Genomic DNA, 20659 nt, shown 5'->3' with positions numbered 1-20659 from the left:
TGATACCTGGTCAGGGAACTGAGATACCACATGCGGTGTGTGGCCAAAAAATAGGAAAGAAAAAAATTTTTTTTTTTTGCTTGTTGGTTTTCTCTTAGCTAGTTTATGTAAGTTCAGCATTTACAAAGCACTCACAAGTTACGGCTGTTTTTTTCTGACCTTACAATTGAGTACCATTTGGGTATTTCTTTTTTATTTGATTTTTTTAAAGAACAAAAAGTGGTGAAAGGGCCAATTTTTCTTTGACAAAAATTTGCACTGATTTAATGGTATAAAGGAAAAAAAAGTTCTCCTAAACCTTGTGATGATATATATATAAATGTGTGTGTATATATATATATATATATATATATATATTTATATATCTCTCTTTTTTTGGGGGGGGGTGAGGAGAATGGGAGATTAGGTGCAAATAGAGAGATATTTCAGAAGAAAACATTGAAATCTCAAGAGTTTGGCCTCCTAACAGGAGCATTTTTCCTTGTCTTTGGTACGTTCTGAAGCTCGTCAGCTTGTCAGTGCCAACCAAAACATGAATACTATAATTATACCCACATCACATAAGTAATGTGATGTATTAAAACCTTTCTGTTGAGGGGAGGCCAGGGTAGGAATTAGTGCATCACAGTCTGTATGTTTCAATGTGGTCATCACCTCCTTTGTAAGACAGAGCTTCTTTGAAGACTTCCTAAGGTTTCTGCCCAGCGTGTATTTCAGCTTTTTTTGTCCTTTGACCAGATCAAATTTTTTAACATTTGTTTTATAGCAGTAGACTCTCTGGTTTAAAAGCTAGAGAATACATCTTATATTTGCAAGCCACAATTTGGCTGATTGACAGCTGACTACTGTCTATTACTATGGTCCCAGCCTGTAGGAATTACAAAGCTCAATCCTCTTATTTCAGAGGATAGGAAGCAGCCCTGGAAGGGGTGAGTGGTGTGCCCAGGTCCCTGGGGTGGGCCTGTAGGCTCCTGGAGTCTAAAGTCCACCCCAGCCCATTGCAGATGCAATCATCAGGTGCTTTTATTTCAAGTTACAGCTGAGGCACCCCTCTTTCCCACTGCAGGGTGATTCTGGCTTAATACCCCGGATCTGTGAAGGGCTCTTCAGTCAGATAAACGAAACCACCAGATGGGATGAGGCGTCTTTTCGAACTGAAGTCAGGTAGGGTTTGTGGCTTGAGTGTGTGTGTGTGAGCTGGATTCAAAGCGTGAGGAATGGAGAAGGCCTTTGGATCCCTGAGAAGATAGTCTGCCTTTCCCTCTCCTGTGCTCTGCTGGGTGGAAGTCAAGCTCGAAGCACAAGTGTGTTCAGTGACCTCCTTGGGTACCATTTGGATGAGGGCTTCAGAGGTTAGTGGAGGTAACCCAGCCTGGTCTGAAACTAATGTGTGATGCTCATCTCAGATGCAGCGAGCTTTTGACCTTTCAGCGTGTGCCCACTTGCCTTATTCTTTTATTTGAATAAGGTTTGTGTTGTTCTTTATGTTGGTTGGATCACTGTCATTCTGATCTTTAAATAAATCTGGGCGGTTGAGGTGTTTTCTCCCCCCTCTCCTTGAACTTAAATCTGTGTGGAGAGGCAGTTTGGTCAGTGGTTTGGGGGCAGATATGGCAATCAGGGTATTCTCCTGGCTGCCTGAGCTCTTGGAGGCTGTGAGGTCTTGGACAGGCTGTTTAAATCACCCCAAGTCTCTACTGTCTAGTCTGTAAGACGAGGATGATAGTACCTTCCTTTGAGCTATTGTAGGGGTTAAAGGAAATAATCCCCGTAAAGTGCTGTACCTGATACATAGTTACTTCCCGTAAATGTATGCTGCTGCTGTTGTTGTTATTAGTGCCTTAAGTAATTTTACTGAATTCAACTCTGTTTGACATTTTTAGCTACTTAGAAATTTATAATGAACGTGTGAGAGATCTACTTAGACGGAAGTCATCCAAAACCTTCAATCTAAGAGTCCGTGAGCATCCAAAAGAGGGGCCTTATGTGGAAGGTAAGAGCGGATGTTTTCATAGCTCTCTTCTTCTTGGGAATTTTTTTAAGGATAATAGTTTAAGAGAAAAAAAAAAGAAGGATAATGGTGACATTTAAAAAATCTAATTTTGGAGTTTAATTATAGTGAAAATTACACGTGCTGCCACTGAACACTGGGGCTTCCCAGGTGGTGCTAATGGTAAAGAAAGCACCTACCAGTGCAGGAGATGTAAGAGACGCAGGGTTTGATCCCTGGGTTGGGAAGATTCCTTGGAGGAGGGCACGGCAACCCACTCCAGTATTTTTGCTTGGAGAATCCCATGGACAGAGCAGCCTGGTAGGCTATAGTCTATAGAGTCTTATACACTCTACACTCTATAGGGTGTAGAGTCAGATTGTACGGTCTATAGAGTCTGACTGTACGGTCTATAGAGTCCGACTGTATGGTCTATAGAGTCTGACTGTACGGTCTATAGAGTCTTGACTGTATGGTTTATACAGTCTGACACGACTGAAGCAAGTTAGCACGCCACTGTGCTCTGTTCATTTAATGTGCTTCTACTTTACTGGCCATTAGCTGATTTTGAGGGGCTTGCCAATAGATAGTGTCTACCTTTAAGAACTCCAGAAACTTATTTTCCAAAGTTCTCAGGCAACTCTATAGCTTCTTTAAATGGCGTTGCATTTCAGGGGTGCGTTTGTACTCATCTTAACGGTAACACGACTGTAGGGTGATTCTGAGAGCCCTCACCTTTGGGAAGAGTGTTTGAGGTTCCCGTGCTGTGTTCTCGGCCTTTGCACTGTGACACGTTCGCCGGGTCACTGTCGCCTGGGAGGACTGTCCCCAGGAGCGATGGGTAAAGGACTGGCTCCTGCGAACTGTTCTAACAGCAGGCCGGCCGGACGGCTGCCCCTAGAACAGCCAACTCTGCACACTCTGTGTGCGGCAGCTGAGGGGAGGCCGGGGACTAGGAATCGCACACAGACAGCCTCTCCTGTCCTGGTGGTGTCCTTCCTGCCTGTTTCACTGGAGGCAAGGCTCAGAACTGGCCATGGATTCAGAGATGTTTCTGCTTCTGTTGTCTTTTTCACCTGGAAAGCCAGGTGTGCTAACAGGACCCCATCTGCATTGTAGTAAATTTTTGATCGAACTTTTGTGTTTCATGCCCACAGCAAGGTGAGTAACTGTGTATTTGTTCCGTGGAGTGTGTGATAAATACTATCGTTAATAGTTTTTAGCCTAACTGCCTTTTCCCTTTAACTGCCTTATCAAATGTTAAGACATACTACAGAGCTGGATTTGTGGAGAGACAGGTTAATCAAGCAGGGTAAAAATCAGAATCTACTGTCAATACTTAATGGGGATTTAGTTTCTAATAAATCTGCTGTTCAAACACTGGAGAATATGGGTTATTAAATTGTCTGGGAGGAAAAAAAATGGTACCAGAGCTCAGTTTTTATACTAGAGTAAATGGCAAATGGATCAAAGATTTAAATGTAAAAAGTGACATAATGACTGCAAGAAACCCTGGATTACTTTTTTCTGGAAATTTGGAGAAGGGAGGGCTTTTAAAATTGTTTACTTAAAATCCAGAAGCCATGAAATAAAAGTGTTAAATTTGAAATGCTGAAACAAAACAAAAAATGAACTTTATACTTGGTAGAAATACCATAGGCAAAGTGAAAAAACAACTTACAAGGTGGAGAGGATCTTTTCAAGTTTCAGACAAAGGACTTGTTTTCCTAATGTATAAGGAGCTCCTGTAAATTACAGACAGCTCTACTACCAAGGAGAAAAATGAACAAAGGATGTGACTAGGTTGTCCACAGAAATATTGATGATTTCTAATCAGTATTTTAAAAAGTTGATTTAAATGTATTAATTTCTGCTATACAGCAAAGTGATTCAGTTACACATATATATGTGTGTGTGTGTATATGTGTATATATACACACACACACATTTTAAAAAGACTCTCCTCCATCATGGTTAATCATAGGATATTGAATATAGTCCTCTGTGCTATACAGTAGGACCTTGTTGTTTATCCCTTCTGTATATAATAGCTTACTTCTGCTGACCTCCGCCTCCAACTCCATTCCTCCCACAACCCCCTCACCCTTGGTCCATGTCTGTGATTCTGTTACTGTTTAATAGATAGGTTCATTTGTGCCATATTTTAGAGTCCACATAGAAGTGGTATCATATGGAATTTGTCTTTTTCTTTCTGACCTAATTCACTTAGCATGATAATCTCTAGTTGGATCTATGTTGCTACAAATGGTATTAATTGATTCTTTTTTAATGATGTGTATACACACACGTGTATATATATGTATGTATCTCACATCTTGATTTATCCCTTCATCTTTTGAGGGATGTTTAGGTTGTTTCCATGTCTCAGCTCTTGTAAATAGTGCTGCTGTAAACACAGGAGTACATGTACCTTGGCTGGTTGTATGTCTAGGAATACACAGCCTATGAATTGCTGGATCATACGTAATTCTACTTTCAGTTTTCTGATGAACCTTTATACTGTTTGCGCAGTGGCTGCACCAGCTTACATTGCCACCAGCAGGGGAGGAGGGTTCCCTTTTCTCCATATCCTCTCCAGCATTTATTTGTAGATTTTCAAAATGATGGCCATTCTGACCAGGGGTGAGGGAGTACCTTGTAGTTTTGATTTGCGTTTATCTAATAATTCTGAGCATCTTTTCATTTGTCTGTTGGCCACCTGGAAATACGCATGATTTTTAAATGAAGGAAAGAAAGATTGACCTCACTAATAATCAGAGGAAAGCAGAATAAAAGTTCTTTGAGGTAGCTTCTGTTACCTGTCCCCAGCAGTTGTAAGGAACGTGATGGGAGTGTGTTGGGAGACAGGCAGTCTTATGCATTGTTACTGTTGTGTGTAAATTGCCTTCTATGGAGGACAGTTTTGCAGTATCCATCAACAGTTTGTATATGCTTCAATATAGAATTTCCACCCTCTTAAGAATTTCAGTTCAGTTCACTCAAGTCGTGTCTGACTCTTTGCAGACCCCATGGACTGCAGCACGCCAGGCCTCCCTGTCCATCACCAACTCTGGGAGTTTACTCAAACTCATATCCATTGAGTTAGTGATGCCATCCAACCATCTCATCCTCTGTAGTCCCCTTCTTCTCCTGCCTTCAATCTTTCCCTGCGTCAGGATCTTTTCTTTTTTTTTTTTTTTTTTTTCGTAAAACAAATGTAGGATCTTTTCAAATGAGTTAGCTCTTCACATCAGGTGGCCAAAATACTGGTGTTTCAGCTTTAACGTCAGTCCTTCCAGTGAACACCCAGGACCAATTTCCCTTAGGATGGACTGGTTGGCTCTCCTTGCAGTCCAAGGGACTCCCAAGAGTTCTCCAACACCACAGTTCAAAAGCATCAATTCTTCTGTGCTCAGCCCTCTTTATAGTCCAACTCTCACATCCATACATGAACACTGGAAAAACCATAGCCTTGACTAGACAGTATTCTGGGGCCCCCGGCCTGAGAGAGCGAGCGTGGCTAAGGGCGCGTGGAGGGCGCGTGGGGGCACCCTTCCCCGCCCCTACGGCACCCCGCCCCCCGTGCGCCTGCGCCCGTGCGCGCCCCGTGCAGCCCCCTGGACCCCGAGCCTCGCGCCGCTGGTGGGTCCGCGGATCCGCGCCCCCGCGGCCAGCCTCACTGGGCTGCGCTGGCCGCGTGCCACCCGGCCACCGCCTCGGCGACCAATAGCGGTGGGGGACGCTGCTAAGTCGCAGAGAGCGCAGCCTGGCCACCGGCCCTGCTTAACGCGCTTTGCTGATTGTCCATTTTTACGAGTTTACAACTTTTCTAAGAACTTTTGTTTACAAAGCAACTTTTATTTTAAAGGCATCTCCCTTTTGTATTTAATCTAAAGAAGGATCTCGGGCAGTTTGTGGTTTGGTTTTGGCTTCGTTTCTAATTTTTTTCCTCTTTGTTGACTTTGGGGTTCGGATATTCCTACCGCTTCGAACTCCCGAGGACCTTTTGGGCCCCCACGTTAATGAGCCACCTGGGAGTCTGATGTGGCCGCCAGCGAGGCGCCGCTCGCGTCCCTCCCCATGTTCGCGTCGGGCCTGGCGGGAAGGATGAGGTGCCCCGAATGAGCGCTGGCAGAAGGAGCTCCCCCCACATGAAGCGGCTTCCGCAGTACTTCCCGGCCACCCCTACCTGGGTGGCGGCCGCAGCGACGGCCACCAACCTGGAGAGTGGTGGAGTTTGCAGACGCAGCCCGGCCCTCCTGCCCGGGAGGGAGGCGGGGGAGTTCCGTGATCTCCTGGACCTGGACCTTCTCCTCTCCAGCTCGCTGTCGCATCAGGAGCCCATGGCCGCCACGGCATCCTTGTAGGCATCAGCCTCATCCTCGCTTTCCCCATGGAGTAGCGGCCCCGCCAGCGCGCCCTCCACCTGCAGCCTCAGCGATCCATCCGGGCAGGGGGCGACCCGGGCGCAGCAGTGCCGGGTGGCGTGGGCGGCAGCGGCGGCGGCGGCTTCCCCAGCAGTAGGGAGTCTGCACCCGCTCCGACGGCTCCTGTCAACCTGGCAGACATCAGTGACGTGAGCCCCTCCAGTGGCTTCCTGGCCGAGCTTCTGTGGCCCGAATTGGACCCGGTGTGCATTCCGCCGCAGCGCCAGGTGGTGGACTGGTGGGCACGTTTGTGTTGAAGGCGCCTGAGCGCCCCTGGCAGCCAGTACGGCAACCCGTCGGTCATCGGTGTTCGCACAGACGGCCAGGACGGCAGCCACTCGGTGGTGGTGGGCCCTACAGCGGCGGGCCGCCGCGCGTGTGCCCGAAGATCAGGCGGGAGGCTGTCTCCTCGTGCACCATCGGTCGGCTCCTCGAGGCCCGCTTGGGCACTGGACCTCCGCTCAGCAGTGACCACCGGCTGCCTGCGCACGACCTTCCCCTGGGGCGGCAGCTCCCCAGCAGGGCTACCCCGACCCTGGTGCCGAGGAACTGCTGAGCAGCCCAGACTGTCATCCTGCCCTGCAGCTCCCCCCGGCTTCCATCCCCACCCTGGGCCCAACCACCCTCCCTGCCTGCCGGACCAGATGCAGAGGCACGTCCCACCGCGCCATGACCAAGCGCTCGTGCCAGCCGGTTCCTGCAGGCCGGAGGATCCCAAGCCAAAGAGGAGGAGGATGTCGTGGCCCCGGGAAAGGACGGCCTCTCACACTTGTGATTATGCAGGCTGCGGCTAAATCTGCAGGGAGAGTTCTCATCTCAAGGCACACCAGCGTACCCCACACAGGTGCACACAGGTTCGAAACCTTCCCATGGTGACTGGGATGGCCAAGGGTGGAAGTTTGCCTGCTCAGATGAACTGACCAGGCACTATGGCAGACATCCTGGGCAGTGCTGGAAGCGCGACCGGGCATTCTCCAGGTTGGACCATCTCCCTTAGACACGAAGAGGCACTTTTAAATCCCCAAACAGTGGATGTGACCCACACTGCCAGAAGAGAATTCAGTCTTTTTTACCTTTCACACTGTCTTCCTGGTGAGGGGAGGAACCCAGCTAGAAAGCACTACAGTCATGGTGAAGTTCCCAAGGAGTAAACTTGTGAATGGATAATCAGGAGACACAGGAAACCAAAAGATAAACTCAAAAACACAAAATGAAAAAACAGATGGGGTCTGTGACTGAATCTTCTAGCGTTCCAATTCTAAATCCAACTTGGATATATATATTTCTGGACTTATAAAACATCAAGGGGGTGACTGGAAGTTGTGGCTATCAGGGTATAAATTAGATCTGAAAGTTGGGGGAAGGGAAGACCAGAACCCCTTGAATTGTTTTTGATGCAATATAAGCATAAAGATCACATTGTATTTTGTTTGCCTTCTAAAAGTCATTATGACGCTCTTAGAAGAAGAGGAGGAAATTCAGGTACAGAAAATGGTGTTTAATAGCCTAAACAATGGTTCTTGGTAAGTCTTGGTTCTAAAGGTACCAAATGAGGCCCAAGTTCTCAAACTGCTGCTTACTTTGACAAGGAAAATCTGTTTTTGTCTTCTGATCTAAATTTATGACCTAAGTCAGGTAAATACACCTGGTTTACTTTAATCTTTTATATAGTCTGTTATGTATTGTGGTTTCAGATGTGCAATAATTTGTACAATGGTTTATTCCCAAGTATGCCTTAAGCAGAACAAATGTTTTTTTCTATATAGCTCCTAGCCTTAATAAATATGTAATATAAATTTAAGGAAACTTCTATTTTGTATATTTGTAAACTACAAAGTAAAAAAATGAACATTTTGTGGAATTTGTATTTTGCGTACTCAAGGTGAGAATTAAGTTTTAAATAAACCTATAATATTTTATCTGAAAAAAAAAAAAGAATTTGTCTTGCAGAATTATTCACATATTCATAAAAACCTGTGTACAAGATTATTTGTAGCAGCATTGCTTGTATTGAAAGCAAACACTCAAAACAATGTCTGTCATCTCAATAGGAGACTTAAATTGGTTATGGTACATACATACAGTCTAGTGCTAGTACAGTCTCGTGCCCTGCAGCCGTAAAAATGAATGAGGGATCACTTTGATACACAAAATTCTTCAATGTATTATTACACAGAAAAAAGGAAGATGCAAAACAATGTGTATGGTACGCTACCATGTGTAAAAGGAGGAAAAAGATGGTTTAATATTTATGTAATGTCCTGTATACATATGGCTTATTTCTAGAAAGTTTTGGGAAAATAAGAATGTTGGGTTGCTTGACAGGAAAGTGTGGGGTAGGTTATCAGATGGTGGAGGGGAAAGACCCTTGAACAGTGTACTTTTTGTAGTTTTTGACTATAAAAGCATATGAATGTTCTCAAAAAAAATGAATGAAAAGTTTCTTTAAAAAGGATTTTAAAGAATGTGATCATGTTTTGCATGGAGGTAGTGTTTGCATTTTCTCTGACTGTGATTAGGGCCAATGGTGTTGACTGTGATATTTCACAGTTATCCTGAATACCCTATGCGATAGGCATGCCGTATCAGGAGAGGTGACCGAGGCTCAATGAAGTTAAATGACTTCTTCACAACCTTGTGAGTCTACTGGTCAGCCACCGAGCTGGGACTTGACCCGAGGCAGTTAGCTCCTGAGTCTGCGTTAGAAACCACCACAGGTTCAGGTGCAAATGCATGTGCGCTCAGTCGTGTCCGACTATTTGTGACCCCATGGACTGTAGCCTGCCAGGCTCCTCTGTCTATGGCATTTCCCAGGCAAGAACTATGGAGTAGGTTACCATTTCCTTCTCCAGGGGAGCTTCCGCACCCAGGAATCGAACCCTCCTCTCTTGCATTGGCGAATGGATTTTTACCGCTGTGCACTTGGGACGCGCACAGATTGTACAGTCGTGTATTATTTTGCAGAGGTACCTCCTCTCTTCTTGCCTCTACTATCTACTGGGGAGAGTTCTTCACCCTCCTCTTTTTTTTTCAGATTTATCCAAACATTTAGTGCAGAATTATGGTGATGTTGAAGAGCTTATGGACGCAGGAAACATCAACCGGACCACCGCCGCCACGGGGATGAATGACGTCAGCAGCCGGTCTCACGCCATCTTCACCATCAAGTTCACGCAGGTGAGGGCAGTCGTGGGCCGGGGGCCCGCCCCCGAGCTCTTCACGTGCTCATCAGCGCCGGCTGCAGACTGGTCCATGCTGAGCCGGGGGCCTCAGAGGCTCCCCACTGCTGTTTTCTTGTTCTTTAGACTTGAACACGTGCTGTGTGATGGTTTCTCTGCAGTTACAAACACGCTCATTTGAGATGTAGCCTGATGAAGACCCCTAAGACACATTTAGCAGGCTTCTTCCCTGTTCTCCACATAAAAAAAGGTGCTGTGTGTTTAGTTAAGCCAGAGTTTTCGTTGTTGCAGGCTCTGGGGTAGATAATGGGTTGCCAGAGAGAGCAGCTGGAGGCCAGCGTGAGGAACTCATCACCTTGAGTGGTCTAAGGGGGGGTGGTCCTTTATGGCTCCATGGAACTCACCCCACAATGCTAATTGTGATTATTAAAATGATATTAAAGGACAATGGATGTTTTTACATATTAATGTTCTGATCTGGAGGTGGAGAGTGTTTAGAACACACGTGAAAATGACTCGGGGGAAATATGTTAACACCGAGGCCAGTGAAACCAATGAGCCTAAAAGTGTCGGGTCCTCTCAGCGCTCAGCACATTATTAGGAGTTTGGGGGAGTCTGGCCTGTATTAACCATTGAACAGGTCAGGTAGAAAGACTTAGCGTAATTCATGAGGGGGATCAGAGAGCAAAGAAGATGAAAAAATTCCATAAGGTCAATTGGAATAACTCCTGATAAATTCTCCAGAAATGTGTATCTTTTATTACGTTTACTGGTTTTTCTCCTGTTTTCTGGTTAATGTGGATTAGGATGTGGCCATCCCTAGTTTCTAAGAGGCTTGCTTTTGTATCAAAATGCAGTAATTTCTTCGTGACATTTTGGTTCAGACTGTAAAATATAGGTTAAAAGTCTTGGGAAAGTAAAATTTTGGTAAAATTCAGAATCAAAGAATACAGTATTTAAGATTTTCACTATTTTATAATTGTGAAACAAATTGTATGTTAACTTCAGATAACGGTTGGATGATCTTTCACATAATTGTCTATGTTTATCATATTTTGGAAAACCATTCTGCTTGTCTTGTTCAAGATTTTAGGTGAGAGCAAAACTAATTATTTGTTTACTTATATTTTTCTTTATGGAGTGAGTGCCCCTCAGGGTCTAGCTTCCTTCTCTTCCAGGGTCAGACTCAGCCCTTGTTGAATGACTGAGTGATTTGGATAATGGAATTCGCGGTTCTTCAGAAGGTCTAAGGCTCACATATGGTCGGCTTCTATTGTATCCAGTATAATTATTGTAATCAGGAAGAAGCCCAATGAAAAAACAAAGTTAAGAAAAAAATCTACCCTGAGAGATCACAGTGAGGAGTGGGAGATCAGTAGAACTTGTATTGGTGGTTTAGTCGCTAAGTCGCGTCTGACTCTTGTGACCCCGTGGACAGTAGCCTGCCAACCTCCTCTGTCTGTGAGATCATCCAGGCAAGAATGCTGGAGTGGGTTGCCATTTTCTTCTCCAGCGGATCTTCCCGACCCAGGGATCAAACCCAGGTCTCCTGCATTATAGGCAGTTTCTTTACCGACTGAGCTATGAGGGAAGCTCTTGAACTTGTTATAAACACATAAATATGTGTGGCAGCCTGGATGGGAAGGGAGCTTGGGGGAGAACGGAGCCATGTGTGTGTATGGCTGAGTCGCTTTGATGTGCACCGGAAATTATCACAACATTGTTCATTGACTGTATTCTGATATAAAATAACAAAGTTAAAAAAAACTTAGTCAACCAAAAATAATTTGATTGCTAAACATGTTGCCAGTCCAATGCTAGTTATCAATAAGGATGTAAAAGATTTTGTTTCTGTTAAATAATAATCTAGTTGGAGAGAAGGTTAATAAACATGAATGACACAGGAGAAAAACAAACACACAATGTTATATAAACATTGGCATTCTTTGTACCTCTTCCATTTTGCATTTATATTTCACCATAGGCAAAATTTGATTCTGAAATGCCGTCTGAAACCGTGAGTAAGATCCACTTGGTCGACCTCGCGGGCAGCGAGCGGGCGGACGCCACTGGCGCCACGGGGGCCCGGCTGAAGGAAGGGGGCAACATCAACAAGTCCCTCGTGACGCTGGGCAACGTCATTTCTGCCTTAGGTAGGTTCACCCTCGTCTCCTGCCTCTTCCCGGTGCTCCACAGAGGCGTGAAGAGCTTAGGTTTAATGTTTGTCTTACAAACTAGAGTAACAGCTGCAAGGTTTTTTGAAGCCAAGTTCAAGAAGAAAAAAAGAAAAACCTTTAATAATTGTCTTTGCCTTCCCCCACCTTTTCTTTCTCCCTGCAGCTGATTTATCTCAGGACGCAGCAAACCCTCTTGTAAAGAAGAAGCAAGTTTTCGTGCCTTACAGGGATTCTGTTTTGACTTGGCTGTTGAAAGACAGCCTTGGTGGAAACTCTAAAACAATCATGATAGCCAGTAAGAAGTTTTGTTTTTTTCTTGTTCTCAACGTATAGTGTTTCATATGAACTGATTGTGACTATTTTAAGTTTAAAGTATTTCATTAGGCAGTAGCACCTCTTTATTTAAAAAAGAAAAAGAAACTTTATATTTTGAAGAAAAATACGTACTGTGATCCAGTCTGCAGTATGGTATTATTGCCTCTTTCCCCCTCTTCCTGGTTACATTAGCTTGCCGTTTTCTTGATTATGCAAACTGACGTCCGTACAGGGTGACCCTCAGTGGTGTTTAAAGTATAGGACAGAAACGTCCAACTCTGCCAACTCATGCCAACTTTAGACATAAACTAGAAATAACCCAACTTTGTTTTTCTATTAAAAGCAGAAAATAAGGAATTTAAGAATTGAGGGGGAAAAGTGTGGTAAATATGATGATAATCTACATCTATATTTTCGCTAATTAACAAGAAGAAGCAGAACAGAGGGGAAAATGTGCCGGGGGGGATAACTATTGAGAATTTCCCTTCCAGCTCCACCCTCACCCTCTTTTCTTGTCTCCACATCTCCTCCTGCCCAAGCCATGCAGTCCCTGCGGAGGCCAGGGGTCTTCCCAGGGGTATGCACCCCAGATGCAATTGTGTAGTTATTTTAGCTCTAAGGTTTGTTGGAGTTGAGATGGGGATGTGATCAACCAAAGCTTTGGGAGGAAGAGCATTAGCTGATCTACAGACTCTTTACAAAAGTTATCACACTCTGGGTTTTCATAGGTGGTAGGTTTTCCCAGAACTCTTTTAAAAGGATTTAAATTTCTGCTTTATCTTGAGAAGTGTAAATAGTCTTGAAATCCTCTACTTATATGTTCAACAGAGGAAACTCCCTAAGCTGCAATGGAGTGTTTCCAATCTTGCTTTAGATTTGGTTAGATGGCTGATTCTAAACTGAAGAAGAGTGAAATGGCATTTAATTTGGCATAGTGAGCACCTTTCCTATGAGTCCCAGATAATTTGTAATATTCATGACTGCAGTAATGAATATTTAGTCTATCTAGCGACCTGGGGTTAATCTGACTTTTAAATTACAAACCAACTTTGTGTTAAATGAAACAGAGTGCTGGATAAATTATTTTTTGAATTCATTCTTCACAGCCATTTCACCTGCTGATGTCAATTACGGAGAAACCCTAAGTACTCTTCGCTATGCAAATAGAGCCAAAAACATCATCAACAAGCCTACCATTAATGAGGACGCCAACGTCAAGCTCATCCGTGAACTGCGAGCCGAAATAGCCAGGCTGAAGACGCTGCTTGCCCAGGGGAATCAGGTTGGCTCTTTTCTGAGACTTAGGGGTAATTTTCTTTGAGTAATGGCATCTATTTCTAGATCTTAATGAGACACTCATCTCGGGAGTCGTATTGATTTGAGTAAATAAGTGCTAAGTAAAGCTTTGAGTGAGTTAGCCCGGTCTCTCCTTAACATCACCGTCCTGTTGGCCTTTGAATTCATTATATGCTCTGTGCTTAAGATTTTATCCACTAAACCCGAGATGATTAACTACCTAATAGTTATCAATTATGGATGGAAATTTAGCATGCAGTAGGATTAGCAGCAAAATCTCCATTAGTGGAAGGAATTCGAGGTGCTTGGAGCAATGTTTAAAATTCTACCGAAGCATTTTTTGTCTTGAAGATGTATTTTAACAGAAGGAGAGACTCATTTGAGCCCCTTTCTGAGTCTCTGTTTGGTACTTCCCCTTACAGCAGTGGCTAGAGTGATGCAGGGTCCCGAAACATCCCTGTGGCCTGGCGGAGGTGATGTGCCTGGGCCCCTACATGATGGCGGAAATAGCCTCCCTTCAGGATCCCTCGGGGTTTTTGTGAAGGAGCCTTGTCCTTTTCACTGTAGTCTTCTGCATGGTGCGTGTGCCAAGCTGCTTCTGTGATCACAGTGTGATCCATGCTGGTTGGTTTAGACACTGTCATGAGAGAAAGTCAGGATCACTTTTTAAAACACTCGAGTTAAAGTGGGGTTAGAAATGAAGAGGGATTTCCCTGGTGGTTGAGTAATTGAGACTGTGCTTCCAAAGCAGGGGGCATGGGTTTGGTCCCTGGTTGGGGAATTCAGATCCTATATCCCTCATGATATGGCCAAGAAAAACAACCCCCAACATTTCTTCCCATTTTTCTAACCCACGAATGGATGTCTGAAGTGTATCATTAAAAAAAGCAAAGAACCCAGCTTTTCTTTAAATGCACAGAGCTGTCTTTAGAGCAGCTTTCCCTCCAGGAGCATGGGGCCCTTGAAGCCCTTGACATCCCTTGAGCGGTTTGACTCGTGAGACTCAACAGGCAAAGAGCCTCACAGAGTTTCCTGCATCCTGAAAGCCCTGAGAGTTGCTGTTCTCTAAACTAGGGGACTGGAGTGGGCTGGGAGCTGATCTCTGCACCTAAAAATAGCTCCACATAATTGTACTCTTTCTTTTTTTTAATCTTTTGGCTGTCCTGCTCCACGTTTGGGATTAGCACCTTGACCAGGGATCGAACCCATGCACCCCGCATTGGCAGCTCAGAGTCTTAACCCCGGGACCACCAGGGGAGTCCCAGTGCTGCTTTCCGACGTGGACTTCCCTGTGTGTGCGTGGAAGCCGTCAGCACGATGGGTCCCGCAGCTCATGGTGTTACCAGGCTCGAATCACTGGTGACGCCAGCCACAGCTGTCATTTTCACTTATGTACTCTGTTATTGGGATCTTTTTTCAATGTTTTGAAAATATTTGTCCGAGGTAAATATATAAAGGTGGTTTGATAGGGTTACCCAGACTACTGTGTGTGAAGGGAAGGACTTGGGAAAATTTTTGTAGTTAACATTTACTAAGTAATGAGAATGAAGGAAAAGAGATCAGCCTGTTAAACATTAAACTGAGGAAGTCCTTGAAAGGAGCCTTATCACACCAGCAGAAAAACTTAATTCAAACGTTTGTAGATTCTGTCTGAGGAATGTCTCAGAGGTGTCGTATATGCCAGTTGCCTTATACTTTGTGATCTTTGGTTCTCTTTCTCTTTCACGGCCAAAGACCACTACAGTCATTAAAAGGTTATTTTAGTTACTGTAGTTTTGGGGGTGAGGATGGAAAAGATTGTTGTGTATTTTAGGATACAGTGGCGATAAACTCTGATAAACAATACATTACAATAAAAATGAGTCCAATTTAAAATAATTTATTGTACCGTGAAGCTATAAATTGTTGTGAGACAATACAAGCTTATCCAAAATTAATTAAATTTGTGATGCTCAATAAAATAAGCAGGGGTTCTTAAGCGCTCATTAGAAAAATCTATGTATAAATTTTTTGGTGACATTCTTGTTTTCCCACAGTATCCTGTTCCAGATGCTGCTGTGGTTCATTGAAAATGCTGCTCAAGTCAGAGCTCCATTTCTGGGTTGTTGAAGTACAGCCAGATAAAACCTCCTGCTTTTAATAATTTTATGTTTAATTATTTGCCAACGTAAAATGCCATGTATATGAGTTTCAAAAGCGTAGTTAAATACAGCAAAAGATTCTGACACGTATCTGCTTCTCCTGCATAGATTTATAGACAGATAAATATGTAGTGGTATATATGCATATATACATCCATGTGAACTCTCCTTTGAAGAATGACACCCATTCTGAGTGTATGTATCTGTGAATTTTCATAAGCTGTATTCACCCATCTGACCTGCATTCTATCAAGAAACAGAACGTTCCCCAGTGCCCTGGAAACTCTTCACATTCCTCTCCTAGACCCGCCTGCCCTTCCCTCAAGGATAACCTCTATCCTGACTTCTTCAGGCAGGGTTAGTTTTTAGTTTTGCCTCATTTTGTTCTTTATATAAATGTAACCATGTAGTAAATACTCTTGTTCTTGCTTTTATATAAGATCAAATTTATGGAATTTCAAAACGTAGACCTACAAAACCCGTTTCATAAAGTTCCAGACATGCAAGGGTGCTGGCCTGTGGTACGGGCTGGGGAGGTGACGGAGTGCAGGCAGCAGGACTGACGGACGAGGGGAAAAGTGAAAGTGAGAGGACAGACTGAGGGGCCTCACGGGGCTGGCGGGAGTGTGCTGGGCACCAGATGATGTGGGCAGCGTGCATCTGAGGCCTTGTGAGATTCATGCACGGTGGGACGTGTGGTTTCAGATCCACGAGTGATCATCGCTGTGCTGTGTTCCATCATGTGAGTGTGCGCCCGCTCACCCGTTCTGTTTGATGGGCTTTGGAGATTTTCTCTTTGCTGCTATTGTTGCTGCTGTGGACTGTCTTCTGTGTGTCTTTTTGTGAACATCCAGCTTCATTTCTGTTAAGTTTATACCTAAGAGTGGAATTTGTGTCAGAAGGGGTACATAATGTTTGGTTTTAGTAGATAACTGCCAAATAATTTTTAAAGGTTTTTATACCAACTTATATCCCACCATTAATATATGGACGTGCCAGTTCTCGTTGCATCAGGTCCTTGCCAATAGCTGGTATTACCTATTTTTTCATCATAGACCATTCTGATGGGGCATCGTGGTATCAAAGAATGATTGTGGTTTCTGTGTCTCCAATGATTAATGAAGTCAAGCGTTTGGATATCTTCTCTTTTCACATGTTCTCTTTTGTTATATTTAAAGCATCTTTTCAGACTTCTGCTTTGAGTTTGCAGAGAGAAAATGTCCATTAACTTTTCTCTCTTAAATGTGTCTGAAGATAGCAGGAAAATTAACAACATAGAAATAGGTAGGAGCAGTCCATGAAGCAAAGAAGGCAATGAGTTAGAGAAGATGGAATGAGAAAGGATTTCTCATTTGTGTAGCTGAAGCCGCAGGTAAACTTTGAATAATAGCTGGATTATAAAAGTGTCATTACGTGTAAACTTTCAAGGTAGACAGCATCTCTGGGAGGGTCACAGTAAAGCTAGGTGATAGCGTGTTTGTGAAGGTGGCCAAAAGCAGACCAGGTAGTCAAGGAAATGTGATAGCCTCCATGGAGGAGAGACAATGAAAAAAGTCATGCGTGTAGATGATTAACACATTCCCTTCTGGGAATTTATTCTGTTGATACTGCTATGCATACTGTAGGCGGCTGGTATAAGATAGGCACTGTAGCATCACTGGTAAAGCAGAAGATGAGGAAAAACTACCAGTCCATTAAGAGGAAACTGTGGACATAAATTATAGAATAACCGCACAATGGAGTGCTGTACAGTGAAACTGGAGTTGTTACAAAGAATAAAATAGATTTATTTGTACTGAATTTTTCCCAAGATAGATTGTGAGATGAAAAAGGCAATATTCAGAATAGCGTTCATGCTGTTTATGTTTGAAAAACAACACAAGCGCACTTGCATATGACCAGAATAACTGCACAGTTATGTAGCAGAATGGGTGAGACAGGTTGCACATGGCCTGGAGAGGGGGAGAGGGAGGGAGACCCCCTTCTGTTTTCCTTTCCGGTAACGTCGTCCGGGACCCTGCGTTCCTGCCTCTCAGGTTGTGGGTTACGAATGCAGTCAAAGCCCGGTGCGCTCTGCCTGGCTGGGTCTCCCTCTCCCGTCCCTGCCTTGCCTCGTCCCCCAGGGTGAACTCGATTTTGGGGTTTATCACTCTCACACCCATCTTTGCATCACAGAAAAGGAAATGGACATGCAGACTGTGGCCCAGCCTTACTGTGACAGGGTGTGATCCAGCAGTGGTGGGTGGTAAAGGAGGGTCATTTGCACGTGTCACTGTGGATGAGTCTCAGAAGCCTCTGGTTGGATAACCCCGCTTTTGGACTGTCCTCTGGGTGAGTCCTTCAGGATCCGGGGGTTTAGACTGCGTGTGGTTTTGATAACATGTCAGCCGGCTACGTGTTTGTCTTTCTCCTTGTCTTTGCTGATTCGTGTTGCAAATGTAGTTTTCCCAGGATGCTGTGGTTTTTTGAATATTACGAGGCATGTACCCTGCGGATTAAAGATTTTGTGGTGACTAACACTTTTGAGGAGGTGTGGGAAAATAAATGCTTTTCACCTCTATTTAATAGTTTATGTGGCAGTTTTTGATGATTTACAGTGTCAGGGCAGACCCTTCCTCTGGATTATCGGTGTACACTCATCGCCGCTGCTTTTTGTGGTTTGATTGCAGATTGCCCTCTTGGACTCCCCCACAGCCTTAAGTATGGAGGAGAAGCTTCAGCAGAACGAAGCCAGAGTAAGTGACACCTTCACTTGTTTTTTTTTTTTTTTTTAATCGTGAGTTTCACTATTTTAAGTGGATTCTTTTTTAGTATTGGGTTGGCCAGTAAGTTTGTTCAGGTTTTTCCACAAGATGTTACAGGAAAACCCAAACAAACTTCTTGGGCAGCCCGGGACTTGCTGTCTGAGACTCAGTTTCTCTCTTCATGACAGTTAACACTCCCGCCCGAGCTTTAAAGACCCACACTCGTTGACTTCCGGTGTATCTCCCGTGTCCTCTGTGACTAAATAGATGGGTTTGTCTGGTAGTCAGGGGTTGAATGCAGCTGAGACTGGGCCACTGCGCGAGGCGGTGAGGCTGGTGGACCTTCCGGAGAGGGAGGCTGTGTTCACATGCTGGTCCCCACAGCCTCACCTTGGGGTGTTTTGGTCATCCTTTTGCTTATTAGTGGGAATTGCAGCACTTAGGGAATCCCTGAATACTCTGGGAAGGTGCTTAGCTGCTCTTAAGCAAAGTGGGATTTGAGGTTGGAAGAGAGAGTGTCCTGGGCTGAAGCCAGGATTATGTGCTGGTGCTTTCTGAAAACTAGTTTCATGGATGACCTGCTTCTGTACTGTCTTTTTTTCCCCCCTTTTTAAGAGAAAAAGACCTTCTGTGAAAAGAGAAACAGGTATTAATAATGTTTTCAGAGTGGATTTTGTTCACTGTGCCAAATGGTTAAAGCAGATTGAGAAAGAAAGTAGGATTCTGTTGGTAAAGCTCTTTCAAGAATACACAATATTGAAGAAATAAAAATCACAGTGTAGTTAGGAACTTGTTCTGGATAATTATGGATAATTATGCTGATTAATTTGCTGATAATAGCATTAGTGAAAATGTTAGTTTCTTAATCCCTATTTTTCTCTTGACGTTTTATATTTTGGTACTTCAAATTTTAATTTTGAGGACTTTGATGTGTCCGGATTGTGCATGTTCATCGCTCAGTCGTATCCAACTCTTTGCTATCCTGTGGACTATCTTAGCCTGCTGGCTCTGTCCATGAAATTCTCCAGGCAAGGATGCTTTCTTCAGGGCCATTCTTTCTTCAGGGCGTCTTCCTGACCGTTCTTTCTTCAGGGCATTTTCCTGACCCAGGGATTGAGCCCAGGTCTCCTGCATTGCAGGCAGAGTCTTCACCATCTGAGCCACCAGGGAAACCCTTGATATGTCTGGATATAGTCTTAAATTATTTCTCACTGATAGTTTTCAGGAATACCTAGCAAGTTAATAGAAACCAATAAACAGTTTAATTTTTTTTTAAACCTTTTAATTTGAATTGTGATACATGTGGGGACAGACATGACTCTTGTTAATAGCATTTTCTAAATTTTCATGTCTTCTTTTGCTGACCTCTTAAAATTGTTTGCCATTCACTTGGCTCTAAATTTTATCACCTGGTCATATTGTGAGAGGTGCTGTCAGACTTTGCATTTTTTTCCTGAATTTTAAAAATGAAGATTATTTGGTTTAAATTCAGTGGTAAAAGAAACCCAAGGCATACTTACAGTTCTTCAAAAGCTGGAATTATGTGATTGAATTGGAAAAGGATTAACTGGCTTACGTTTCTTCAGGGAGAACTTACCTGTTGGTGAAATCCCAAAGCATACTTTGTTAAATACTTGGTGTTTCTCAGATAAATTGCCAATGAGAACCTGTTAACTGATTATTATAAATTAGTAAATTCATCACCCCAGTCTCTTCTACGTCTGTAGGGAGAGAAGGGGTAGGAATATTCCCTCTCTGAAAGCTTTTCCATTACAAAAAGCCCTGTGACCCATGGGGCTGGCGTCACTTGAGTTATGAAAGGAAAGCCTGTGTGTGTGGCTGACCCAGGGGGGCGGGCAGGACAGCCTTGCCTGACAAGTACTAGTGAGCAAAAAAGAAAGTAGAGAGGCTCAGTCCTGTTTATTCTCTTACTAAGAGGATGATAGATTTGACATTAATGACTAGTTAAAGAAGGTGTGTGTGTGCGCTTAGTCACTCAGTTGTGTCTGACTCTTTGTGACCCCATGGACTGTAGCCCACCAGTCTCCTCTGTTTGTGGGGATTCTCCAGGCAAGAATACTGGAGTGGGTTGCCATGCCCTCCTCCAGGGGATCCTTCCAACCCAGGGATCGAACCCAGGTCTCCCACACTGCAGGCAGATTCTTTACAGTCTGAGCCAGCAGGGAAGCCCAAGAATACTGGAGTGGGTGGCCTATTCTTCTCCAGGGGGATCTTCCCAACCCAGGAATTGAACTGGGGTCTCCTGCATTGCAGGCATATTCTTTACCAGCTGAGCTACCAGGGAAGCCCAGTTAAAAAAGATATGTTTTTGAAGGCTTTTATTTTGTATTGGGGTATAGCTGATTAACAACGTTGTGGTCGTTTCAGGT

The 20659-nt window shown here is 44.1% G+C and overlaps 1 protein-coding gene and 1 pseudogene across 7 annotated transcripts in view; both read left to right on the top strand.

Moving 5' to 3' along the window:
• Window positions 1–20659, top strand: part of KIF16B (kinesin family member 16B) — a 279933-nt gene that overhangs the window by 50577 nt on the left and 208697 nt on the right. For all 7 annotated transcript variants that reach the window (XM_070471918.1, XM_070471919.1, XM_070471915.1 and 4 more), the window contains exons 5-11: window positions 1067–1164; window positions 1884–1993; window positions 9452–9594; window positions 11581–11749; window positions 11937–12068; window positions 13195–13370; window positions 18195–18260. In XM_070471918.1, the coding sequence (XP_070328019.1) occupies window positions 1067–1164; window positions 1884–1993; window positions 9452–9594; window positions 11581–11749; window positions 11937–12068; window positions 13195–13370; window positions 18195–18260 (894 nt within the window). The remainder of the gene's footprint in view (window positions 1–1066; window positions 1165–1883; window positions 1994–9451; window positions 9595–11580; window positions 11750–11936; window positions 12069–13194; window positions 13371–18194; window positions 18261–20659) is intronic.
• LOC110148321 (Krueppel-like factor 4 pseudogene) lies at window positions 4615–9000 on the top strand (annotated as a pseudogene).

This window comes from Odocoileus virginianus, chromosome 9 (genome assembly GCF_023699985.2).
Source record: "Odocoileus virginianus isolate 20LAN1187 ecotype Illinois chromosome 9, Ovbor_1.2, whole genome shotgun sequence".
NCBI classification, from domain to species: domain Eukaryota; kingdom Metazoa; phylum Chordata; class Mammalia; order Artiodactyla; family Cervidae; genus Odocoileus; species Odocoileus virginianus.
Note: the sequence above shows the minus strand (reverse complement) of the source record. Positions and strands in the feature narration are given on the sequence as shown.